Below are 27,467 nucleotides of genomic sequence, written 5' to 3'. Positions count from 1 at the left end.
CCAGTCTTTACAGTCTAATTCCTTCAGGAAGACTAATTCCTGAAATTTCTTCTACTGGGTCAGTGTTTCTCTCTCCATATTTCTAATCATTATCATGTCAAGCTTTCATAACTGACTCCAAACTTGGACCAGGCAAATCATTCCTAACAGGATTCTTCAGATATGTAAGCCTCCTCTCTAAAGTAATAGATGCAATTCCTGTCTTACCTGCTTCAACAAAAACAAAAAAATTAATTTTTCCTTAAGAACAGCTGGTGTGAAGGATGACACATCTAAAAATCCAAGACTATTTCTCAAGATACAATGAAAATGTACATTGTACCTTTGGTCAAGACAGCTCTCCAGCAAGGGTATGAAAGCTTCACGTGATTACTGCAAAAATTTCGAGATTAGGAAGATATTTGCTGGAATTTAGTTTTGAGTTCTTAAAATAGCTACTTCAAAATGATAAGATATTTCTCTTTGCCAAATATGTCGACTTTTTAAAAATGGAGCTTTAGGGTCAGTAGGAATTTTTTTTTTTTTTTTTAAATAAATCATCTTTAAATTAAAAAAAAAAAACAAAAAAAAAAAACCTTCTGACAAATTCCTTCCAGAGTTCCTTGGAGCCAGAGACCCTGAGTATGGCTCAAGTTTATGGATAGGCTGAGCATGCCTGTGTCCATGGCACATGCTGGTTTATCCAAGTAACCACACTCAAATGGCCCCCACTTAGCTTAAAGGATACACCTGACCCCATTTTCTGTTCATTCAACATACATTCTGGGAAGAAGCTGTTTCCTTTCAACAATCTAGATGAAAAGCAAATCTCACATTCATAATACATTTTAAAATATAGTTTTCTAAATTCCAAATCACAATTCCACCATTTTTAATATCCTCCAGTGTTTACTTTCACAGTCCCCAGATCAATATATATGGACTGGATTTTGCTAGACAGAAAATGGTACTTACGGATATACTTTAGCTTCCACAGGAAAGCATGAAAATATTCCTATATGGAAGCTTTTCAAAGCCTAACATGAAAAAACAATTCTGCTAAAAGGTTATCTTGTTACATCCCTCTCCCACTCCAACCTTTATTTTTTAACGTCACAGGCTTAAAATGGAGGGGAATAAAAATAAGTTTTTAAATAGAATCTGTAAAGTTAGGACAATGAATGGATTGCTGAGAAGGCTTTGACTAGAACTTAGTGAGATGCTGCCACATATAACTTCACATTCTATCACCTATTACATCATACACAAATGGGAAAATACTAAACAAAATTCACTCTCTCTTCCCTTCCTGTTAAAAGTTTTGATACACTATACTCCCTCTAGTAAAAACTGCTTGAGAGAAAGGAAGGCTAAGGTGAGGTGAAACATGATTTTTAAAAATGTACATATAAAAGAAAAATAAATGCACACACACAAACCAAAAGGTCTCAACACTTCAAACTGCCCATGGCCTATCTCTGGACCTAGGACTTCTCCCACCCAACCCCAATTCTCTCCCTTGAGTCAATGCTTTTTTTTTTTTTTTTAAATCAACCTAGTACTGAGTCTGGACTAAGAAAATTACATATATGAAATTGTGTGTGTATGTGTGTATATATATCTATACATATATACACACACACGTGTGTGTGTGTGTGTGTGTGTGTGTGTGTGTATAAAAACTTAACGGATAAGTTATTTTTAAATTACTTTTTAAAAGATTTTGACATGTTTAAATACTTCCTCTCTTTTGATATATTAAAACCCCAATAATTCCACAAGTTTTGTTTTTTGTTTGAAAGAAAAATTACACTTTTTAGTCCTGACACAAAAATATGGGGGTTAGGAAGGGGAAAATAACCACCAACACCAACCACCCAGCTGGGAGACACAGGAGCATAGAACAGAGGAAGTGTCTTCAATCCTTCACAGCTTTAAGGAATTCTCACTTCTCTAATACCAGTAAAAACTATAATAAAATAGTTATTTCTGAGGCAGTGGATATAATAACAAATATCCTACCCACTACACCCTCCCTTCCCTGGCCCAAAGAGAGTGACAAAAATTTCATATATGTAATTTTCTTAGTCCAGACTCAGTAGTTAAAAAAAAAAAAAAAAAATAAGGAGGGGAGGGGGCTTTTCTTTGTTGTTTACTTAGGAAGGGGTGGGAGTGGTGGGGGAGGTTCTGATGGTAGAGGAGGTGGTCGAGGTTTGTCTAAATTGCCTGCTCTGGAAGGAGCTCCACTAGCACGTGGATTCAGATATTCACCATAAGAGTGAACAAATTCATAAGCAGAGGGCTGCGTGGGCTGCATGCCCTGGGCACTAAGCAGTGAGTGAAGCATGTTAACTGTGTCCTGATAGTCTATTGTTTGAGCTGTGTTATGTCCATTTGCTCCAGTGGAGCCTTTGTCCGATTTCACATGAGGAGCTCTGGAGAAGGGAAGGCTGCTTGTTTCTGAGCTATGCCCAGGCAATTGTGTCATTGCAGGAAGAGTGGGGAAGGAGAAAGTCACCGAGGATGATTTAGAGGTCTTGCCAATTTTGGCAGGGTGCTCATATATTACTCCAGACTCCTCAGGAAGGGGCCTTTTACGGGCTGAACTAGAAGAGGAAGAGGAAACAGACAAGTTGTAGGCTTTGTGGGCCAGAATGCTTGGCTGGCTGCTATGTTTCGAGTCACTCAGTCGCTTGTTTCCAGCACCACTTGGGAGTTGGGAGTGGGAGTGTTTGTGTGAATGGTGATTGTGGTGGTGGTGATGATGATTTGATGTGTGGACCTTGTGCTTCTCCTTGTGTTCCCGGGTTTTTGCCCCAAACTCATCCACGGAGCTATGTTTATCAGCTGCTGTGTGAACTTTAATACGCATTTTTATCTCCTCTGGTTTTGTAGAAAGGGCTTTATCTCCTCCGCCTACCATGGGGATTCTCATTTTGAGAGCTGCTTTGTCTGCCTTTTCCAGACTAAGGCGGTCTGGGTTTTCAGAACTTTCCATGGGAATTTTCAGAATGACAGAGGAGTGGCTCTCTTGCTGAGCCAAGAGATTCTGGGCAGCATAAGCATACTGTGATTTCACATTGGCCTCCATGTTTTCCAGCTGTCGTTTTTGAGCAGCAAGCTCCTCAGCATGCTTAGCTCGATACTCCTTCAGTGACACCTTTGCAGCTGGTGCACTTTTGCTGCTCTGCTTTTGAGAAACAAATGCAGCTGGGTCCTGCTGCAAAGAATGGTCAGCTCCTATAAGTGCTAGATGCTCATTAGTCCGATGACCCTGAGTAGATTCCAGCTTGTGGGAGTGCTGTGAAGGCAGCCAGTGCTCAGCCTGCAACATCTCTACACTGCTTAAATCACTGGGGGACTTCTCCTTAGCTGGGAGAGAAGGCACGGTGCTTGTTGTGTTAGAAGTTGACATGCTCATTAAGCCTGCAATGTTCATATCTGAAGAGCTCCTGGAGATCATGCTGAGGATTGCCTGCTCTGAAAGAGAGTCATCTTCTCCTGGATCACCTGATTTAGATTTCTTGGCTGCCTGGCAAGCCTGAAATTAAGCAGATAACAGTTAAATATGCACTCCATATAAATCTATTATTTGAAAATAAGGAGATTATGTGACTTGGGTTAAAGGTCTTGGGTCCAAGTCTGATACATGTAAACAAGACAATTTGCTAGAACCTTCCCATATATGTATTTATGTGTATATAAATTGTTTTCCTCAATAGAATATAAACTCTTCAAGGTATATGAATTGCTTCATTTTTTAAGTTCGTATTCTTAGCAAGCAGCACACAGTTATTGCAACAATAAAGGTAAAACAATAATAAATGTAAAAACAATAAAGGTAAAAATGCTTGTTGAGTGAGTTATGTCTCTCACAAGTGACAATCTTCATTGGTAAAGGGAATTTCTTACTAGAGTTTCTACTCAATCCTACTCAAACACAAGTGAAGTGATTAATAATCTCAAGTGCCTTTAAGGAGAACTCTGCTGCACACTTAGAAGATGTGACAAAGACATATGCTAAGGGCTCCAACAAGTAAATGTACTCCCTATAGTATTATCATTAGTATGGTCTAGTAGGGGATTAAAAAAAAAAAAAAAAAAAAAAAAGGCAGAGTGGGGAAGAGGAATCAGAAATTTTAATTCTAAATGTCTGACTGGACATTTAACTAAAGCATCAGTTTTCTTCTCTGGAAAATCAGAATAATAGTTATACTACATATGTATATTATATACGCCTATATATATCACATATATTTATATAATACTCATAATATCTACTACCTCCTGATCAAATGTAATTTATAAAAGTACGTTTGAAAAACAATACAATACTGGGCATTATTATTTCAACACTTAGCAGAATGATTTGTACAAAGCAGAAGCTCAATATTTTTAAAGATGGAAGTGAAACCACATAAACTTATATCAGAATGATCAATATATAAAGAACAAAAACAACAAAAGAGATGAAACTGAATGCTGGGGAAATTATAATGACCAAGTCTGTCTCAAAGAAGAGAGGTGAAGAAGGAAGAAAGGGACTATGATGTAGAACTCTCTATATAATGTCAACTTGATTGATACATCAAATTTTCTTTCTTTTTTAATTGTCATAAGAGATGGCATCTTAAGAAGGAAAAAGGGGGTAGGGGAGAGAGAAACAGATGGAAAGAATATACTAGAAAAGGGAGAGAGTAATAACATAAAAAATATTAACTAAAATTTCAAGGAAAATCAAACACCAACAAATTTAACTCAATATAAAGCTGTTTGTAGAGAGGTACATGCAAGGTATGAGAAGGTAGGAGGGGGAGTACAGTTAAGATGAAGCCTAGTAAACAAACATTTCTCTCTTGTTATGCATGACACATTTCCCCTCAAATTTTTGGAATGACCTAGTTATGAAAGTATTTCAGAGGAAATTAACGAGATGACTTCAAGATCCTTTCTAAATGCAGGCACCTGAAAGGTGAGTTGATTTTAAAAAAAAAATAATGAAATTAAACTCACATGTGTCAGTTTGTGAAATGAGACATTTGAAATCAAACTTTCCATTTGAATAAAATAAAAGATCTTCCTTTCACACATAAAGTTGGAATATACAAACAACTGAATCTTGCTAACATCCATTTACAAAAGTATACATGGCTTCTAACAAAATAATCTTCAGCAACTGATGGCATGTTCTTTTCATCATGGCATTTAATACAGAACACTGAACTCAATGACTATTCAGATCAATGACTATTCAGATCAATGTCTACTGGATGACTGCCCCACAACTGTTCAATTATATAATACCAAAAAATTCCCACTACCACTCAGTCCCTGATTTCTACACCAGGGCACAAGTTATATAGTTGAAGTCACAATTATTGCATAACTACAAAAAGGGAAATTCCAAGCACATTCAATTTCTGTGACCTAATGCAGTCAAAAAAAAAAAAAAAAAAAACCCAAAAAAAAAAAAAAAAAAAAACTGGCTTTGGTACATTAAACTCATAACAATAAGACTTACCCTCCAATTTCGAATGCGCTTGAGCCTGTTAGGGGTTTTCTCAAGGATTTGTAGAAATTCATGCGTCAGTTCTGTGAATTAAAAAAACAAAACAAAAACATGGAAAACTCATAAGAACAGAGTTAAAACAAGGTGATTTCAGTTTTTTGGTTAGCTTTATCTGTGTAAAAGCTAATGTAAAAGTACAGTAAATGTGTTCTAAAATCTTTGTTAAATCTCAACTTAAAAGTTATATGACCTTGGGAAGGGCAACTAACTTCTCTGGGTGTATTGGGAGAAAAGGACCACAACTCAGATATGTAATTTCATCTAGTATAAAAACTCTATCAGTGTAAGCTCATCAATTAAAATGCAACTTTTAGTCTAGAAAGTAAGCAGCTATGAAATTTGGCCCTAGTCACCCAGATGATATGCATCAGTCTACTTGTCCTCAAAACAAAAAAAAAACCCACTAATTATCACAATAAGGCTTTCTAAAATATTAACAACCATTTCTGCTTACATCATAGGACTTTTGAAATTAGCAAATAAAAATTTATATAAGCTATAAAAGGACACTATCAACATAAATGACAGCTACAACAAACTTCATTATCATCATTACACCAGCAGGAAAAAAGGAGCCTAAGAGTAAAACTTATGGTCACTAAACTCAAAAGCTTGATAAAGATCAGAACTATCTAAATAAATAATAAAGACTAGAAACAAGTAGCTAGGAAATCATAGGTATAAATAATTTCTTAAATGAGTCTCAGTAACAAAATCAATTTCTCTAAAATTTCTTTCTTTAAGTAATTTGAAACTATGCTAAAGGACTATCAAACCTCTCCTGGGTCTACATCCCAAAGAGATCATACAAGAAGGAAAAGGACCACACATGTGCAAAAATGTTTGTAGCTGACCTTTTTGGAGTGGCAAGGTACTGGAAACTGAGTGGATGCCCATGAGCTGGGGAATGGCTGAATAAGTTATGGTATATGAATGTTATGGAATACTACTGTTCTATAACAATCGGCAAGACGATTTCATAGAGGCCTGAAGAGACTTATATGAATTGATGTTAAGTGAAGTGAGAACATTGTAGACAGCAACAATAAAATTATGTGATGATGGACTTAGCTCTTTTCAACAATGAGGTGATTCAGGCCAATTCCAATAGACTTGTGATGAATAAAACCATCTACATTCAGAGAGAGGATTATGGGGACTGAATGTGGATCACAACATAGTATTTTCACCTTTGCTTGTTTTTTTTTCTCTTTTCTCATTCCTCCCCGACCCCCTTTGATTTGATTTTCCTTGTGTAGCATAGGTGTAGAAATATGTTTAGAAAAATAGCACATGTTTAATCTATAATGGATTATTTGCTGTCTAGGGGAGAGAGGAATAAGGAAGAAAATTTTGGAACAAGTTTTTTTCAAGGGTGAAATGTTGAAAACTATCTTTGCATGTATTTTGAAAAATAAAAAGCTATCATCACAAAAATAAATCTTCCTTCTCTAAAACTTACCATCAAGAAGCTCCAGGGTCACTGTGACATCCACATACTCCCACCAGTGTTTCCCATCACTGGAGACTGGGATCTCCCAGTTGGACCATTTACAGGCCAGGTGAATGCAGACGCAAGCCACCACAGGAGGTGTGTACTGCAGGCTAAATGTAGTCAAGTGCAGGCTGATACCAATCGGAGGGAGAGAAACAGAAAGCCATGAGCTCTCAAGCCTGAACCCAAAATTTTCTGCTAAATAAACATTGGGGAAAAAAAAAACAGGTAAAAATGCTCAGATTCAATAATCATACTGGTCTTGCCATCAAATTCACCTACATGCAAAATTTGAAGATTCCCCCCCCCTTTTGCTCAAACCACTTCAATTTCGTTTTCCTGACAATGTGTCTACTGATTGACATTGTTAACACAAACAAAATAATAATATCTTTCTATAGTTTCAGAGCAGGCTAAAACCATAATCTAACAAAAAAACAATTGGATGGATTCCTTAGACACATCCAATTGTCAAAATATATTTTACTTAAAACTGAAAACAAGTTTAGACCTTTGGGACAGTTAATAGGACACTCCTTTTGGCTGACCTGAGATTGTTCTATATATAATAAAGTGCTAGTCTCTTAATCAACTTAAATTCCTATGTTCTATGGCCTATTTCAAAATTATGAAACCTTCCATGCCAGGGGCATGTGAATAGTAAATAGGCATGATTTTTCTGCCTGTGTGGGTCAGCCAATGAGTTGGACAAAGGAGATGAAAGATATAATCTTGTGATGGTTTTGAAAATGGGGAAAAAAAGATGTAAAACTTTGTACAAATAAATTCAAGCTGTTTATAAACAGAAATGATTCTCAGTGAATCCAGAATTTATAAAGAACTCTAGAACAATGCTTCTGGGTTTTTAGAGCTCTTCTCAAAGAGGTAGAAGGCTATACACTACTATCAAGTTCTATAAAACCACAACAAAGTACTAGGGAAATGCAGAGTACTCTATGGAAAGTGTTCAGAAAACATAAATTAATTAGCTTTTCACATCATACATTTTTTTTTTGACAAAAGTTATTCTATGCCAAGGTAAATCTTCTTGGATGCAATGTTCCCAAGTCTCAAAACCTGAACTTTTGATCGATTTCTGTTCCTAGAAGGCAGCTATCTCCAACCCAAAGAAAACCCATCCCACAACATAGGAAAACAAATGAAAATAAAAACCTGTTGGTTGCCATGAAGTAGGAAGTTTGTGCCAAATCCTTGCTTGCTGGGGGAAAAAAATCGGAACAACATGTTAGCTGAAAATATGATCCTATTTAGGAACTAGTAAGAACAATTTATAGGAGAACCACTTAAATTTTTACTATGAGCCCATTTTACATATTCTTTATGCTAGAGAGCATGACTGAATAGAAATATGGACCTTACTGAAAGAAAACTATATGGACCAACATTTCCATAGCAGCATTCTGAAGTAACAAAATAGTTGCTTATCAACTGGAGGAAGAGATGAATAGTAGTATGAATGAATAAGAAAGAACACAAGAAATTCAGGGAAAATTGGGAAAACTATGAAGTGATACAGGAGGAAAGCAGAATCAAAAGATTATACAAAATGATTACAGTAACAAATGAAAATAATACTTAAAGGATTCTGAACTTGTATTAATGGCTATGGATAATATTGATTCTTGAGAAGAAATACATTTTTCCTATTGGCAGAGAGATGGTAGACTAATATACCATATAGTGCTTGACAACTAAGGTGTCAAGGCTTAAGGTTTTCGGAATGATAGATGGAGAATGGTGCATATGTTTTCACTGCTTTACTAATGAGTTGTTTCCCCTTTTATAATGGAGGATTCACTTTAGGTGTGAGAAGGGAGAGGTAGTTAGAGGTAAAAGATTGACCAAAAAAAGGCATCAATTTCAATTTTAAAAAAATTTAGGAAGAATGTTTAAAAAATAGGTTTCTCATTTATCTAGGGTGGCCTTCCTGATGATAGAATAGACTTGGTAACTTTCTAGGATTTTTACAATGTTATGACTAATAAAGTTCAGGCAGGCCTTTTACTTTTAATTCCTGACAAATGACTATATGCAACATGCATAAAAATGCCATTATGAAATATTATCCCTTACCATAACAGGATCAAGTTAGAATTCTCAATCTTGGATTCCTTACCTCGGACAAGCTGTGTGCACTTTACTACATGCGTGTGTGGGTGGTCAATTGTTATTTCAAAGCCTGAAAAAAAAATGCAGAAAGAAGAAAATTGGTTAACAAGCGAAAAATACCAAATACATTTTGCACTTCTTGCACCTGAGGCAAGTAAAATGCCTCCTTCCCCTTCCCAAAACAGTTGTTCAGGGGAACAAGAAGTCCAAAGATAGAAACTCTTCTCTATGTTGAATTATCTCCAGGGCTGATTTAATGCCTAGTTATAAAATTGAAAGGCCATTGCTGTCTCTAGTTCTCCAAGTAATTAAGAACTTCTTCACTGTTGAAACTTCACTGAAAACAAAATAATTTTTAGTCACAAACATAAGAACCTAGTGTAAGGGCCTGGGCAGCAGATGGGAGGAAGGAGAGAGGACAAATCCCTGGCGCATACTTTTTCAGAGGATAAAAAACAAAACAAAACAAACCACACCATAAAAGATAGTCCCCTTTCATGTCTCCACTTAAAATTTAAAATAAGGTAGTTTTTTTCTGAAGTGAAACTTTAATCCAAAGAAAACTGTTTTGATGTACTATTTTATCCTTTTTAAAATCCACTATAAATGGTATTATACTTACCATTTTTATCTACAATCAATGCAGATTTTAGTGGATGAACAGTGTTTTAAAATTTGATTTTTAAAACAATTTCTAAGTTTTGTACCACACATATTCCCTCGATCCAGGTACATCCCTAATAAGGGAAAAGTTGCACTATGGATACTATTTTTATGTAAAATATTCCATGGGGTGAGATAATAGAACTATTGGTTACTATATGGTCTTTATATCATGAAGAATGAACAGAGTATACTAAAACTCAAAAAAAAAAAAAAAAAAAAAAGTTATAATCAACTATAACCTGGTCCTTAAACAATTAACATGCTATATAAAATAAATAGCTTTGTATCAGCTAAAATCTCATTCTTAAAAAGCGATATTTAGATTTAAAACTAGACTGAACCTAAGAGACTACAGAATCCAACCCCCTTATCTTACAGATGAGGAAACTGAAGTTAAAAGAAGTTCTGACTTCTACAGGCTCATGAAAATCTATTAAATATTTAAGTTAGGATTTGAACTTAAAAAGTCTTCCTAACTCCTAGCCAAGAGCTCCAGCCATTGTGCCACTTAGTTCATTATTAGAGCAAACTAGTCAAACGATGGAACTTAAAAAAAAAAAAAAAATCTCATACTATTTCAATTAAAATGGTTTCCTTTAATATCCTATATATTTTATTTTATGCAAAAAGATTGAGAAGAAGACCATAGGTTTTCAGAAGACTGCCAAAGAGCCTCATGAAATACAAAAAAAGGTTACTCCATATCTAGTCCTATGGGTGAATAATTTATGATTTCAGTTCAATATACCTTTTGGCATTATTTGATTAGAAAGATAATCTTTCTAAATGTGATTTTCATTGTTTTAAGGCAAAGCTTAAAGGCATCTTCCATTTTATAACATGACTGGAAAAAAAAAATCTATTAGATTCATAGAAAAATAGTACAATCAACTTTTCAACAACACATATTGTATGACAAAATATACCCACATAGCAAACAAAAAAAAAAGGAAGAAGAAGAAGAAAAAGAAGGAAACTTCAGATTCAAAGGCCTAGTGAAATATTAGATCAGCTTTTAAAGATTATAGCATTGAAGCTATAGAACAAATCTCAGTTCTGTTCCAAATGCAACACCTATATATAAAGTCCCTTGGCCTCCAATTCTGCTGTCCAGGCTGGTCACAAGACCCAATAGAAGGATTTGTTATAAATTATAGACAAACATTAATATCCAGAGCCCAATGGCCAAAGAGAACACAAAACCTACAGGAGAAAAGCAAACAGGTTTTATAGACCTGGATTCATTTTTTTATGCTGCCATTTACCAAAAGACTAAAAATGCATATTAAACCTGAAAATCATATTAAATGTAATATGAACCACAAAGCCTGTAAGGAATCCGTTGTTTGAGGTCTTGCTTTTTCAGGGGCCAGGTGTTTTTATCCTTCATCTGTGGAGCAGGACATAGGTTAGGTTAGGCCCTCAGCTCTGCAAACTCTTCACAGTCTGGGTGAAGCCCACAGGTAGCAGCCCGTCCGCTTTTAAAACTTACCCAGGGTCTGCAGTATTATGCTCTCTAGAATGACCAGGTCTTGGACTTGTTGCAGGTAAGCCTGGGGTTGAGAGGACAGGCAGGTTACTCACGAGGAGGCACTCTATAAAGCCTGAAGAATTATTTACAATCTCTCTTGGGATAACCAGGAAAAACAAGGAGTAGAATCTTTATCCCATACATAACACTAGAGGGAATTATCAAAGATTCCCCTAAAATGAGAGGGCCAAATGCTAAAATATTTTGTTCAGTCCAAAATCTTTCAAGGGTTCAATTTCCCAGGTTAGAGTATAAAAATATTTTGGCATATAAAACATTACCAAAAGTGAACAAATTTGCCTCAGTTATTTTTCTGCTAGATAGAGTTTTCTTTCCCTTTTAGAGAAAGTGAGGAAAAATATTGTGAAGATTGAGAATGTTATTTAATACTCCTTAGAAGACTGCCTGGATGACAAGTGACATGCATAGTCTAGGAGAAAGCACACCTGATTGAGAGCCAAAAAGTTTGATTGCAGACTCAATTTTATAAAATGACTTTATAATCTTTTTCTATGCCATTTTTCCTTTCAATAAAATGAAAATACCTGTCTTTTCCCCCTTCTCTTTGTGAGATTCGAATGAAATAAAAGACATGAAAATATTTTGGGGAAAAGGAGTTTTCTCCTGCTTATGTGGGCAAATGGTAATCAAGAAGCCTTAGAATAGAGCATATTCACAATTTCCAACTAAAGCTGGTCTGATATAGAATCTAAAGGGAGAGGGCTTAAGAAGACAAGTCCATGACTTGGAAAAAACACTTAGGGAGATGATGCAAAAACCTACCTTTTTCCACATGGTAAAGAAGAAAGCCCTCATTTCAGAACCTATTTAAGTATCCTTACCCTACACCTGCCTCCCTCTGACCACTAAAACCAATACAGATGTGCTCAGTTTGAAGAAACCCATTATAAGAAATTCTAAATGTTTAAGATTCATTCAGAGATTCCTTTAAAAGTCAATGCTCATTGTATAGTTGAGATAATTCAATTTATATAAGTCACAGCTAAAAGACAGTCATTTACCTCACTTCTGGTGTCAGGAAGTGCATCCAGAGGGTGGAGGCAAGCATGCGCTACCTTGATTACATGTTCTAGTTTTCGTGGTTGTTCCTCTACTTTAGCTGCCAGAAAAAGGGCTGCTGGAGCAACACTCTTGAAAGGGGGAAAAGAGAGAGATGCCATTTATTTCTAACACCAAATCTACAAAATAAAATAAAACAAAAGGGGAAAAAAGTAATCTCATGTCACTTTTATAAGTGTTCCTATTGGCTGCATGAGAAGCTACTTTTAGTCAAGCATTTAAGGGCAAGCTGTAGAGAAAAAAGTATTTTTTGTTAAAGCTGGCCTTCATATGGATCTCTTCTTAGTCCTGACACACTTATCATTATCTCAAAATTCTAGGCCAGGGGCAACTAGGTGGCACAATAGATAGGACACCAGCCCTGATGTCAGGAGGACCCGAGTTCAAATTTGGTCTCAGGCACTTACCACTTCCTAGCCATGTGACCTTGGGCAAGGCACTTGACCCCAATTGCCTCAGGAAAAAACAACAACAAAATATATAGGTAAAACAGGAAAAAACCCAAAAAATCTATGAATAGCTTATGAAAATTGATGTCAAGAAAAGCTGATGCCAAAGTAATATCAAATAAACTATTTATTAAAGACAATGCTGTCAAAAATTCTCTCACTGTACATGCGCATACACACAAAAATACAGAAAGGGAGAAGAAAACCTTTGTATAAATAGGGAAACAATATCTTTAAATATAATAAAAAGGATGCTTTTTTTCATCTAAAGAGTAATTTTTCCCCCCCATTTTATGATCAATACCAACAGTTTGGGGTTGTATTTGGAACTCTAAATTTTTTAAAAAAAATCCTAAAGCATTATACGAGAAAGTTGGATAGCAAATATAGTTTTGTATAGTGTTCTTACTTCTATTTTTAAACGCTGGCAATTACTTCAGTAGTCTTTCTCTAGTTTAGCATATTTTTGTCAGGCAGAAACACCTCTTCATGTGGCCTAAATTTACTGAAACAATTATCAGCCTTAAACTTTGATTTGTGCTACTATCATTTTCCTTATTCAGTCCCAACTACATGTGGCCTTCTTTGTTCCATTAATCTCATCCCAAACATGAGCTGCATGTAGACCTTGAGCAGATTAAAAAAAAAAAACAAAAACCTTTCAAAAACAACAAAGATATTTATGGCTTACATTGCACAAATGAACAGTTCTCTAATTATCAATTTTCTATCACTCATGCTAACAAAGATATCATTGAACTAAAATAAATCAAAAAAGCTAATTAAATTACATACTGATCATATTTGACTTTGGAACATATTCCTTTATAAAGTTAGCTATCAATTTTACTCAATTTACATGATAATATATGTTCCTGAATAAACTAAATAAATGAATTAAACATTAAAATTACTAAGAAGTTCACTATTCACAAAGATAGTCTGAAAATTTCTTCAAAATCAAAACTTATTCATTAAATTATCCATTTCTTAAATATGGAATTTGATATATTAGGTTTGTTTAAAATAGGGTACAGAGACATAAGGATGTTTTTTTGAGGGGGGTGGGGCAGTTCAGATACTGTTTTGTTTTGGCTTATATTAGTTAATATAATTGACTAATGACATTAGTTAATATGATTAATTGATAATAACACATACTGAGAGATGGCAAGGGGGATATAGATCAACTGCACGTTGATCAGAAGGAAAAATTAATTTAAGATTATTTCTTGGGTTATAGTTAACCCAAAAAAGGATATAAAACACAAGGAAACCATCAAGAATTTGCTATATTTAAAAAAAAAAAAAAAAAGAAAAAGCAACTGTTCCCTACCCCCATCATTTCACCAAAAAAAAAAAAAAAAATCTTTTAATCCATCAAGCCAACTTCTGCTATGCCACTACCTAGAACTTTTATTGGTGTATTTTTCCCTGCCTGAAGTGTCCATTCTTCTTTATTAAAACATATTTTATTTCCAAAATCATCTCTTTCTGGCAACTTTCCTTCATTAAACTACAAAAAATTCAATTCAATTCTTATCAATGGCTGAAATTCAATTGTAACAAAACATAGTGCTAAGCAGGCCTTGCAGATATGAGGATTAAAACAAAAGTTCCATCCTTCAAGGAGCATTTAAACTATTTTGACTATTTTATTGGGACATTCAATATTAAGTAAATAAATACAAGGCAATCTGAAGAGAAAAAGGGAAGAAGCCTCAAACAGGAAATGAATTTCAGTCATGGGGCATGAGAAGCAGGAAATGGAATTTCTGGTACAAGATAGAACTAATAAATGGGTTAGTTTGGGTTTGGTCTTGGAATGCATGAAAGAGAGTGATATGAAAGACAGATTCAAACCAAACTGTGGGAGCTTTAAATATCAAACCGAAATCTTAGAGACAAGAAGGCGGCATAGAAAAAAAATTTTTTTAAAGCAGGACAATTAACAGTGTTCCAAATCTGGATGAATGCAAGGTGAAGGAAAAGGTTGTTAAGATAGTTTCTAAGATCCTATAACAGATGCTTTTGGATATGTTTAATGAAATATTGATGGGACTTACAGATAAAGGAAGTTGAAGATGAGAGATGGACATATATATTTGGAAGTTATCTGTAATAACTAGGTGAATGAACAGATTACCAAGAGAACAAACAGAAAAAAAAAAAAAAAGAACTCAGGATAGAAAGAGCAGAGATGTCAAATATCTACAGTGAACTAGATTAAAATGGAATTGAAAAATATTTCCCAACAAAAAATACAAATATATGGCCACAAGGATCCTTGTCGATACCACCGCATTAGAGAAAACTCAGATTGAAAGAGTATAAATGAGTCGAGCAAAGGAGATTTAAGGGCACTCAACTAAGAGGAGAAAAGCACTTGTCCCAAAAGCCTAAGGGAGGAATAACTGGGAGGAAGTGTTAATGGTGTCCAAACAAATAAGTCTATGTGGGTAGAGCACCAATCCTGAAGTCAGAAGTACTGGACTTCAAATTTGACCTCAGACACTTAACATTTATTAGCTATGTGACACTGGGCAAATCACTTAACCCCAATTGACTGGCCTGTTTCCTTCCTTCCCTCCCTTCCTCCAGTCTATAAAATCAAAAGATACTGAGAAATCAAATCGGGACAAGAACAAAAGCCAATAGATAGCAATTAAGGTTTTGTTTTGTTTTGTTTTGGAAAATAGAGGTTTTGATCAAATGGTAGGGTTGGAGGGCAGATTTCAAGATATTGCAACAAAGGGTGAGCACATGAAAAAAGTGAATGAGAAATTATTCCAAACCTCATTTTCATTCAAATACTCCATACTTCCTCTCCCCCTTACTTCAGCTGAGAACTTTGCCTCTGATTTCTTGGGGGGGAGGAGGGAAATACGACCATTTAATATGAGCCTCTCTTTACCTCAAAACCCCATGAGCTAACCTACTACTCCTTTCCTCAACCTGACAAAGAAGTGGTCTATGGCCTATCCTTCTACATTATACTATCACCTCCCATTTTGTACTGCAGAAATTACCTGTAGTGCACTCTATTGTCCTTCTTTAACCTTTATCAATTAGTCTTTTCCTGATGCCTTCAAATATTCTTAAGTCTCCTAACCCTTAAAAAAAAAAAAAAAAAAAAAAAAATTCACTAGATCCTACAACCCCTCAAGCTATCATCCTCTTCCTTTTTTAAAAAAACAACTTGAAGTGTCTATATTCACTGCTTTCACTTCCTCTCATTTTATTATCCAGCTTCTAATCTGTTACTAGATATAAACTGTTCTCTCCAAAGTAACTACAGATCCCAGTTTTAATCCTCATCCTGTGAGACAACTGACTATTCTTTATTCCCTGAATAGATTTTCTCTAGATTTATGTAATTCTCTTCTAGTCTGCCTATACGTCTGACAACTTTTTCTCAAATGGTTTTTGCTGGCTCTTCACCCACACCATGCTCCCTATTTTCCAAGGTTCTGTCTCTAATCCTCTATTCTCCCTATACACACTTTCACTTATTAACTTCATTGACTCCAATAGATCTAGTGTATCATCTCTATGCAGATGACTCCTAGATCTATAGATTAAGCCAAAAGGCTTAATGTAGTTTAAAAGATTTTGGGGACATTTCTATCTGGGACTTGAGTCCCAGTTTCTTCTCCAAGAATCCTACATAAGCAAATATCTGTTGGACATTTCAAACTAGATGCCCTGGAAACATTTTAAATTCAATATATTTAAAACAAACCCTTTTCTCTTCCACACTTCCTATATTTGTATCAACATCCTTCCAGTGTTTCAAGTTCCTAATTTTGACAACATCTTGGACTACTGACTTTCCCGCACCCAACAGTTTTCAAATATTGCTGTTTCTATAATATATCCATCACAAAATCTCTTGAATCCAGACCCCTCAACTCTTGACTGTAACAGTAACAGTTTAATTGATTTCCCTGCTTCTTCTCCCACTACCAAATACAGTGGTCACTTATTTTCCTTAAGTGTAGATCTGACTATGTAATTAACCCCAGTGGCTTCCTATTATCTCTAGAATAAAAGATAAACTCCTTTGTTTAACTGTTTTAGCCCTATACAGCCTGAATCAAACACTAATGTCGTGACCAGCTAACCTGTTTCTCATTAACAATCCACCTCACAATTCTTTGCCTCCTCAAACCTAGAAAATAAACTCTGAAATTTCACCTCAGATAATCCCTCTCTTCCTTTATGAAGCAGCTTAGGCACAAAAGCACCAAGCTTTCCTGATCCCTACTACCTACTAAGTGTTTTAACTGCTAGTTTTCACTGTCCCTAACTTTGTTGTATTAACAACTTTGTATAAATTTATAACTTCATATCTAACATTGTATATTTTTCCATGGTTTTATTGTCTCCCCATCTCCCACTTATAGTGAATAGAGCTTGTTTAATTCTACCATGTAAAAACAGTATCTAACACATAGAAAGTACCCAATACTTGGCTTGGTGATCAAGTAACTGATCAGAATGACAGACTAATGGAGACTCTCAACGGCAGATTGATAAATAATAACCACAATGAGAGGGTAGTTTAGAAACAGTAGTTAGGATAAGGGACACATAGTTATAGAGAGAATGTCTAGGAGGAAGATGAAAGTATTTGAGAGGAAAAATTCTAAAATGAATGGACATTTGTCCAAGATAGCTTGTTTCAAGAGGTGTACATAAAACACTGAGAAATGAAGTGGGATACAATGTTACTATTGGGCTTATATCCCAAAGAGATTTTTAAAAAGGGAAAGCGACCTGTATGTGCAATAATGTGTGGCAACCCTCTTTGTAGTGGCCAGAAACTGGAAACTGAGTGGATAACCCATCAATTGGAGAATGGCTGAATAAATTGTGGTATATGAATATTATTGTTCTGTAAGAAATGACCAGCAGGATGATTTCAGAAAGGCATGGAGAGACTTACACGAACTGATGCTGAATGAAATGAGCAGGATCAGAAGATCATTATTTACTTCAACAATACTATATGATGATCAATTCTGATGGACGTGGCCCACTTCAACAATGAGATGAATCAAATCAGTTCCAATAGAGCAGTAATGAACTGAACCAGCCACACCCAAGGAAAGAACTCTGGGAGATGACTATGAACCACTACATAGGATTCCCAATTCCTTTATTATTGCCCGCCTGCATTTTTTATTTCCTTCACAGGTTAATTGTATACTATTCAAAGTCTGACTCTTTTTATACAGCAAAATAACTGTTTGGACATGTATACATATATTTTAACTTATACTTTAACATAGTTGGAACAAAAGGATCTGCAACTGTCGATAATGAAAAATTACCTATGCATATATTTGTAAATAAAAAGCTCTAATAAAAAAAAGGAAGAAAAAAAAAAAGAAACGAAGTGGGATGAATATAGCATGAACAAAAGTGGAATAAGAGGAGAGTTACAAAGTGAGAAAACTAACCTAGTTGGAAGAAAAGATTTGTACCTAGACTTTATCACATAAACAAGAAGCTGCCACTAAGGTATTAGGCCAGAAAAATGCTTTGATACTTTTATAATGATGAAAAATTTTAAAATTAATCTAAAATTAAAGATCTAATAAGCAATATTATACAAGATAAGCAGAGGGAAAGCTGAGAAAGGAAAATAGGAAACTAAAATAATTTAATTTTAATACTTGTTATATTTTATATTATATTGTTATATTTTAAATTTCAAACTGTCTCTTCCCCTAAGTCCACACTAGACGTCAGGTCACCATCTGACAGATGTTTATACATGTAAAAACCATACTATACATCAGTTCTCTGAAGATACAGCATCTTCATTCATAGGTCCTTTATAGTTGATTTGAGTATTTTTAACACTCAAAATGTTAGTCATTCACACTTCAAATCAAATGATACTGTTGTTATAGTATATACTTTCTCTTTATTCTGCTCATTTCACTGTTTGTTATTTCATGCAAGTACTCAACCAACTCATCATTTCTTATGGCACACAATAGTATTCCATCACAATCATACACCACAACTTGATTAGCCATTCTCCAATTGATGGATATCCCAATTTCCAGTTCTTTTCCACCACAAAGAAAATTGCTATATTTTAGAACATATGCTCTTTTCCTTTATCACCTTGGGAAAGATGTAATAATGGATAGTTTTATAACTTTTTGAGCATATTACACATTGCTCTTGAAAAATGGATGGATCAGTTTGTGGCAGCCCTCTTTGTAGTGGCCAGAAACTGGAAACTGAATGGATGCCCATCAATTGGAGAATAGCTGAATAAATTGTGGTATATGAATATTATCGTTCTCTAAGAAATGACCAACAGGATGATTTCAGAAAGACTTGAAGACATGATGCTGAGGGAAATGAGCAGGACCAGGAGATCATTATATACTTCAACAACAATACTATATGATGATCAGTTCTGATGGACGTGGCCATCTTCAGCAATGAAATGAACCAAATCAGTTCCAATAGAGCAGTAATGAACTGAACCAGCTACACCCAGAGAAAGAACTCTGGGAGATGACCAAGAACCATTACATATAATTCCCAATCCCTGTATTTTTGTCCACCTGCATTTTTTATTTCCTTCACAGGCCTAATTGCACATTATTTCAAAGTCTGATTCTTTTTGTACAGCAAAGTAACTGTTAGGACAGGTATACTTATTTTATATTTGATTTATACTTTAACATTTAAATGTATTGTTCAACCTGCCATCTGGGGGAGGTGGTGGAGGGAAGGAGAGGAAAAATCGCAACAAAAGGTTTGGCAATTGTCAATGCTGTAAAATTATCCATGCATATAACTTACAAATAAAAAGCTATAATTTAAAAGAGAAATAAATGAAATAAAATAACTGTAAATAAAATTAAAAAAAAGAAAAATGGATGGATCAGTTCAATTCCTATCAATGTTTTAGTATCCCATTATTTCCATTTCCCCTCCAACATTTGTCAACTTAACTCTTCTTTCATTTTAGCCAATCTGACAGTTGAGAATTTTCTAAATTATTTCAATTTGCATTCTAACCAATAATAGAGCATTTTTTAGTTGACTAGTTTTAATTTCTTCATTGAAAAAACTGTTTTGGGGCAGCTAGATGGTGCAGTGGATAGACCACAAGCCCTGAAGTCAGGAGGACCGAGTTCAAATCTGGCCTCAGACACTTCCTAAATGTGTGACCCTATGCAAGTTACTTATCCCCAAATGCCTCAGCCAAAAAAAAAAAAAAAAAAAAAGAAAAAACTGCCTGTTCACATCTTTTGACCATTTATCAACTGAGGAATGACTCATATTCTTTTAAAATTGGAGATGAAACCTATATCTAAAAAACTGTCTGAAATCCTCCTCCCAACTCTCTACTTCCTTCAAATCTTGGTTCCATTTAATTTTGTATGAGTTACTTTTACTTTAATATAATCAAAATTATCAATTTTGCTTCTCAATATGCTATCTCTTTTTTAAGAGATAAATTCTTCTCCTAAGCCATAAAATGGATAGGTAATGTGTTCCATATCCATCTAATTTCTTTTATCTCCCTTGACATGTATCACATATCCATTTTCACCATATTTTGGTAAACAATATAATAACTGTCTATGCCCGAATTTTGACCAGACTGCTTTCCAGTTTTCCCAACAAATTTTCACCAAATAGTGAATTTGGAAAATAAAGATAACACTATCAAAGGAAGAAAAATTTAATGCTACTAGTATAAATTGTCACAAAAGTTAATCAAAAGAGATCTTTATTCATCTGCAAGGGAGCTTCAGTAAAATAGGAGGGACGTGAAGGAAACATGGAAAAGAAAGAATTGGGAGAAATGGAGACAGCAGCTATAGACCATTCTTAGAAATCTCTTAATGAATGGCAAGAAGACCCAATAGTTGCAGAGGATAGCAGGGCAAAGGAAATGCTGTTCTTCATTCTGCAGAAGAGGAAAATTTAAGGTTTACCTAAGGGAAAAAGAATTTCATAAATGCCTAGACAGTTTGGCTATGAAAAATTCCTATAACAATTTCCAGAAACATTTACTTTCTTAAAGGGGAAAAAGGTTCAAAAAGCTTACATTTTTTCCAAAATAAAGCAATGTCACAAGATTCCCGCTTAGAGGACATTTAGCTCATTTAGAGGATAAACTTCTCATTTGATGGAGAAGGAAACACTCAGGGCAGTTAAGTGACTTGTCCAAACCAGATTACAAAAAGTAGTAAATGAGCACCAGAGGCAGAATGTCCAAGTCCTGATTCTACCCAGAACTGTGCCACCCTGCTTCCCCTTTACCTTGAAATACCTTGGGGCAAATGATTCAATATTTTTCAACTAGAAATAGGAGAAAAGATTCTTTCCTTCAAATACTGCTTATTATGGACTATGTAGCTTAGGAGGAAAAGTTTAAGGCTGAGTTCCTGAAAAAGTTACTAACCTGTTCCTATATTCTTCATCCAGCAATACCATAATAAGTTACACCATGAAGAGTTACAAGAGCACAAGGACTCACATATATAAAAACATTTATGATAGCACTTTTTGTTATAGCAAAGAATTAGAAAAGAGTGCCTATAAGTTAAGGAATGGCTAAGAAAATTAGGATGGTATGAAAAAAATGTAAGTAATGAAAGGGACAGATTCAAAGAAACCTGTTATTTGTTGTCTTTTTTAAAGAGAATAGTCAGGAATAAAGTCCAAAGTCTTTATTGTTTTAAAAAAAACCAATAAAGACTTTGGACTTTATTCCTGACTTCTCATGGTGATTATTCTGCTGAAATTAAGGCTGGTCCCAAGGCCCTCTAGAAAGCTAGTCTAAACATTACATGTTGGCACCCGAATGTTGAAGTAAGGATTTACACTCAGCAGTTCGACTGACAAGAAATCGCGAGTTCAGTGGAGAAGTCCCTGTGACCTGGAAATAGAGCGAGTACAAAAATAGACAAGCAGGAAACTTTGTTAAGGGCTAAACTAGTGTTTCAGCTGAAATGGGACAAATGCTTAGGGAAAAAAACTCTCCCCACCCCAAGGGAAGTGTGTAAAGTGCATAGTTAAGCTAATAAAAAACCAAGGTTTGATTGCAACTTGGAAGCAGATCATTGGACTCTTAGAAACATTAGAGTACATGTCTCCTTGGCTCTCCAAGGAAGAAAAATTAAAGCCAGATAAGTGCAAACTAGTGGGAAAGCAACTAACTCAATATTCTAATGATAATGGTCTTGATTCAATTCCTGAACAAACATTCTATATACACAACATAATACAATTAGTTTCAAGGAATTACTTAGAATAAGGAAAAAGAAGAGGAGGTGGTGGCATTGACAAAGTAGCTGAAAAGCATGAAGAAAGGAGGTAAGTACAGCAGGAGACATTAGGGAATTCCCCATCTCATGACCCTCCCTCCTCAATTTTCCCTTCATGGGTGGAAGGAAGAGGAGGGAGGAGGAAGGAGAAGGGCAGTGTCGTCATCAGCACCACCCATGCAGCAGTTTTGTCCACCCCCTATGATAAGATTAAAAAGGGCACTAATTAAATCTAAAGAGAAGTGACCAGATAGGTTAACTACTTGAGGGAGAGGGTTTGCTTATATCCCTACAGATGGAGAAGGAATCAGATGGGTGTCAACGAGCCATATTCGCCTTGTCCATCGGAGACAGAGAAGACCCAAGAAACATCAGGTAGTCCCATCGCTGACTGTGCCCACCACTGAAAGAGTATGGCAGTTAATGGCAATTGACTCATGAACATCAAAAATTGTTGATAAGACTTGTTGCAGAACTTCAAACCCCGCAGAAATCATTGGGTTCCCCGAGACATAAGATGCAGGACTTCAACATCTGCAGGAATAATTGGATTCCCTGATACATGAAGTAATGGACAATAGATTGGTTTTGGACTGTATCCTGGCTGCTGAAGGAGGTCTATGTGTGATTGTTATTTATATACCCTCCTTCTAGGACTTATGGACACATATATTCATATTGTTTGTTATATCACTACTTGCATGTATTAACTCATGTTCGTTACACCACAATGAGCCTGTGCCAGCTGTGGCGAGAGCCATCACTACTAGCCTATGCTATATTGCTATGTGCTTGTGTAATATCTTCCATGCTAATGGATTTATGTATGTCTGTTTCAATTTCAGCCCAGAGGAAACCCACTAACAATATCTGGTTTGACTCCCCGTTTCCCTTTGGTGTTTTCATCTCCCTTCCTGAGAGGTCAGGGAGGGCATGACCACCTGTGTTCTAAAACAAAAGAAAGTGGGAGATGTAGAGGGTAGGAACTCTGAAAAGGTAAACTTAAGACTCAGTATGACTGATGTAATCTTACAAGATATTAACTCAGTGGAAATGATGAGATAATGGTTCTCTAGTGATATAATGATTAGCTTATACTCAGTATGATGAATTGATGTAATTGTGAGAGTATTTAAGAGGTCAAAGTCAGAGCCAAGTCAGAGACTGTGATGTGCAGACTGCTGACTAGCAGAGACTGTAGACTAGCTGACTGACTTGAGACTGCTGGCGCAGACTGGGAGACTAAAGGAGACAATAAAGACTTTGGACTTTATTCATGACTATTCTTGTGATGATTTTTCTGCTAAAACCAAGGCCAGTCCCAAGGCCCTCCAGAAAGCTAGCCTGAACATTACAGAAACCTGGGAAGGTTTACATGAATTGATACAAAGTGAGTAGAACTAGGAAAACATCCATGTAATGATCCAAAAGTTAACAAGGACTAATAACAATAGTTATCACTGACAACACTATCACTGACAGAACAACTCAAAGGTTGGGGTTTTTAAGGTACTAGACAAATATGATCTCATTTTTTACATATACTTATGTATATATGTTTATATTTAACAACCCTGGGATGCAGGTGAGGAATCCGAGGCAAAAGTTAAGTGACTTGCCCAAGGTCAACCAGCTAATTATCTTAAGACTGGATTTGAACCCAAGTCTTCCTTACTCCATTTTTAAATTATTATCAAGTATGTGAGGCAGGATTCAAACTCAGTTCTTCATTATTCCCAAGTCCAGGTCTCTGTATTCCTAGATGCTTCATTACAGGTAACTCATTATGCTCTCCCCGACATTAAACTAAAATGTTTAGTGCCATATGCTAAACATCCTAGTTTTCTATAACTTACCATGGTTTTCTAGAATTTACTTGAATTCATTTCAAATCTATTCACATACTTAAGCAGCAGCCTTAGGGTTGTACACAGGGTAGGCCTACAGTCAAGATCAAATTGCCTTTGAAAGACAATGATTGAAACACATTGAGGAAGTCACTTAACCTCTCAAAGCTCTCTAAGAATAGAAGATGCTGATCTGTCAGACCAATGCAGGAGCTTTTTTGTATAATGAAATCACAGGTCCAGTCTCTATCTCCTCATTTCTATTTAATATCTATTTATTATTCTCTAAATTGTGCAAAGTACATGCCCTAAATTTATCTCTTTCAAGCTTTAGTGCCCTGCTAAGAGTTTAATGTTTGTTGAATTGAAACTGAATTAGAAATATTATTATGTACTTTTCTTCCAAATCATCTATAAGTTAAATAAGATCAGGTACAGAGAGTACCAATCCCAAAGATACTGTATTGTTTATACTTCTTAATCAAATGAGAAACTATTTGTAAAGCATTTAGCAAGTGCCTTGGACACAGTAAGTGCTAATAAATAATGCCTGTTACCTTTCCCCCTCCATCTATAAAGTATCCCTCCATCCTTTGTAAAACCATACTTACATTTCGATGGAATTGTGTAAAAGACTGGACCATGTAGAATCGATGCATGTATACAATGGCAGTGTTGATAGTCAGTTGAGAGCTAAGAGATTTTAAGTTAAGTCAAAATGCAGAGACCAAAGTTACCATAAACAAATAAATATAAAATATAAATTTTTATAAATAAAATAAAGCATAGCAATAAATGTGACATATTTAAAGAATACTGGGATATTAAAACACTCCTGATTCGTCTGGCGCCATGTCAAGAGTCATTTCTCTGGCCTGTTTTTTCTTTCCGCTAGCAATGAAGGGAATAAACTTAAAGATCTCTTAAGATTCCTCCAAACTATAAATCTATAACCCTATAACTTAAGAGGTCAAAGAGATTTTCCATCTGTTGGCAAAGTTCAAAAGTATTTTTTAATTTTCTATTCCAGTTAATTTATAGTTATATTATATTGCAAGCTTGAGATTAGAAAAACCTTATACTTTTTCTTGTCATTTAACAAGTCTAGCAGGATTCTATATACATAGTAAGCACTCCAAAAACTATTCAATAAATGAATATATAAAAAACCAGTTAAGGTTTTCTATTCTTCAAACTCCTATTTATTAGGGGGATATCCATAGTACATTGTCTCCAAGAAGAATACTGTCTTTCATCAATATTTATGCCAAAATCTGTTTTATCCAGATCCAAACTTTGTGTTTTCAAATGTAATTTACTTATATGAGCTTTTTGGAAGTGTGGAGAGGAGTGCTAGTAAATTACTAAATACATGGATATATAGTACATGATTGCATATTGACATAGTGAATAGAGAATAGACTCCCTGTCAGTCGTAGTTCTGGTAGATCATTTAAAGCTCTTCATGCTCCCAGTAACTCTAGGACACATAAGTTATAACTATAAATTACAGAAGAGTAAATCTACACTGGTAGAAGAGTAGAGGGTTCATGGTATTAAAATTCTGTGAATCTGTTATATAAAAGCACCATTAGATCTCTCATACTGCTAGAATTCAATCCATGTTTGTGTTTGAACGACAATTTCAACCTACTTTCTTCATCCAGACCGTCCCAGACATTCAATTATCCATTATAAAAAGTATGCATCTAAAAATGGTGAGGTCAGCCAGGAAAGAGGCTCCCCCTACTTTTCCATAATAATCCTATCAAGAAAAAAATGCCTTAGAAATACGGAATCTGACAAGTTTAGAAGAGAATTACTTTCAAATGATGAAGAGATCAACCATAAAGAGATTTCCCCTCACCTGCTTTTGTAATCTAAAAAGTAATCAATTACTAATTTGATGTTATTAACCCATCAACAATAGAGTATGAATTTGCTAATATAGTTTTTCCCTCTTGAGAATAAAGGTACTAACTTGAAAGAATATCCCACACATTGAAGTATCAAGGTGGCAAAGTATTGGATCTGAAGTCAGGAAGCCCCGAGTTCACATTAATAAAAAAAAAAAAAAAGAAAAAAAGTTAATGCCAACAAACATTTTTAACAGCATTAATTTAGAATTAACCCGAGTTCAAATGAGAACAAACACAAGTTATACAGGAGTCTTGATCCTTTTCACTGGTGGAAAGAGTAGGGGCAAAGACAAAATTTTAAAGTCGGATCAATACCTAAAGCACTTGGGCCACCAATTCTAGCCTATGATTGTAAGCAATCCCTGTTTAACAATTCTACTTCCTAACTCATCCGGGTTCCCGTTCTCCCCGTCTCATCCTTCGACCTATCTTCAACAAAAGGCAATAGAAGGCAGGCGAAGCTTTGGAAACCCCTTTCGCTCAGTTCCCGCGGAGTAGAAGCAGGCCAATTCTCCAAGGCCGAGCGTGGGAATGCAGTACAAAGCTTTTTTTAAAAAAACGTCAGGAATAAAGATAATAAGAGGGCCGGAAGGAGACCCTGGGTCTGGGGCATTGCACACACCGCGAGAAGAGTGGCTGGTGGCCGTGGAGCGGGAAATGATTCCGCTCTACCTCCCCCACGGAAACAGTGTCCTAACCCTCCCCATGCTGGCATCCCGGGCCTACTCGGTTTTTCCTGAACCCGCTCCCAGTTTCCATGTTCCTCGGTCTCTGACCGAGCCCAAAGCCCAAGGCCCAGCGCAACGATCGCAAGGCCTAGGCCGCGGCGCAGTGGGAAGGATACACATTGAGACGCTGCCCCATGTCCTGAAGCAGATTGGCTGCTTGCTGCCGGCAATAGAGCTCCTTGTCCGGGTCGATGCCGGCACGACGGGATGGGCTCTTCTCCAGCTGTTCCCGGGTGAAGTACCAGCGCTTGGCCGAAGCTCCCTCCATAGTGCTTCACCCAGGCAGCGGCGGCGGCGGCAGCGGCGGCGGCGGCGGCGGCGACGTCGGCGGCGGGGGCGGCGGCGGCGGCGGCGGGGGCAGCGGCGGCAGCGGCAAGCACGTCCCGGCGTCAACTGCGCAACGACGCACACATGCGAGACGTCGGAGCGCGCGATGACGCACGTCCGATTCCGTGACCCCAAGGGCCCCCGCAAAGAGAGCGACGGGCGGGTACTTCCGCAGAGCGCCTTAATTTGACCTCGGACCGGGGCGGAAACCTAGAGCGGATTGGTTAACCCCAGCGCGCTGGTCTGAAAAGGAAGAGGTGTTTAGTGGTCTGTAGTCAGGAGGTCCCGCCCCAAGTCCCGGACTCTGCGCGAGAACGCATTCGGGGAGGGGCGACGGTTATGGCGCGCTCGCGCCTTGCTTTGGGGAGGGAGGGGCGTGGGAACAAGGGTGGAGTTTTTGTCTGCCCGCAATGAGGCGGATGTGGAGAGGCCG

The 27,467-nt window shown here is 36.3% G+C and overlaps 1 protein-coding gene across 3 annotated transcripts; it reads right to left on the bottom strand.

The window, feature by feature from the left end:
- Positions 1-1,655: 1,655 nt before the first annotated feature.
- CCNT1 (cyclin T1) lies at positions 1,656-27,063 on the bottom strand. Of its 3 annotated transcripts, XM_003770895.4 has the most exons (9): positions 26,824-27,062; positions 24,672-24,753; positions 12,393-12,521; positions 11,332-11,392; positions 9,181-9,243; positions 8,217-8,262; positions 7,011-7,174; positions 5,501-5,571; positions 1,656-3,520 (listed from the first exon to the last, which is right to left on the bottom strand). In XM_003770895.4, the coding sequence occupies exons 1-9, from the start codon at positions 26,973-26,975 to the stop codon at positions 2,132-2,134; spliced, it is 2,157 nt and encodes a 718-aa protein (XP_003770943.1). In that variant the 5' UTR covers positions 26,976-27,062; the 3' UTR covers positions 1,656-2,131. The 3 variants fall into 3 exon arrangements, with proteins under 3 accessions (XP_003770943.1, XP_023360059.1, XP_031793871.1); XM_023504291.2 differs by lacking the exons at positions 1,656-3,520; positions 5,501-5,571 and having other exon boundaries at positions 7,134-7,241; positions 26,824-27,063; XM_031938011.1 differs by lacking the exons at positions 1,656-3,520; positions 5,501-5,571 and having other exon boundaries at positions 7,134-7,238; positions 26,824-27,063.
- Positions 27,064-27,467: the final 404 nt, after the last annotated feature.

The sequence above is a fragment of the Sarcophilus harrisii genome, chromosome 5, assembly GCF_902635505.1.
Source record: "Sarcophilus harrisii chromosome 5, mSarHar1.11, whole genome shotgun sequence".
Classification (NCBI taxonomy): Eukaryota; Metazoa; Chordata; class Mammalia; order Dasyuromorphia; family Dasyuridae; genus Sarcophilus; species Sarcophilus harrisii.
Note: the sequence above shows the minus strand (reverse complement) of the source record. Positions and strands in the feature narration are given on the sequence as shown.

What these genes read in the sequence shown, in the direction of transcription:
- CCNT1 (XM_003770895.4), bottom strand. Translation starts at nt 26,975, where the DNA reads ATGGAGGGAGCTTCGGCCAAGCGCTGGTACTTCACCCGGGAACAGCTG. An exon ending in TTCCTGACACCAGAAGTGAG is followed by an intron (nt 11,393 to 12,392) that starts GTAAATGACTGT and finishes TCTCAACCCCAG; the next exon opens with GCTTACCTGCAACAAGTCCA. An exon ending in GTGCACACAGCTTGTCCGAG is followed by an intron (nt 8,263 to 9,180) that starts GTAAGGAATCCA and finishes TTTTTCCCCCAG; the next exon opens with CAAGCAAGGATTTGGCACAA.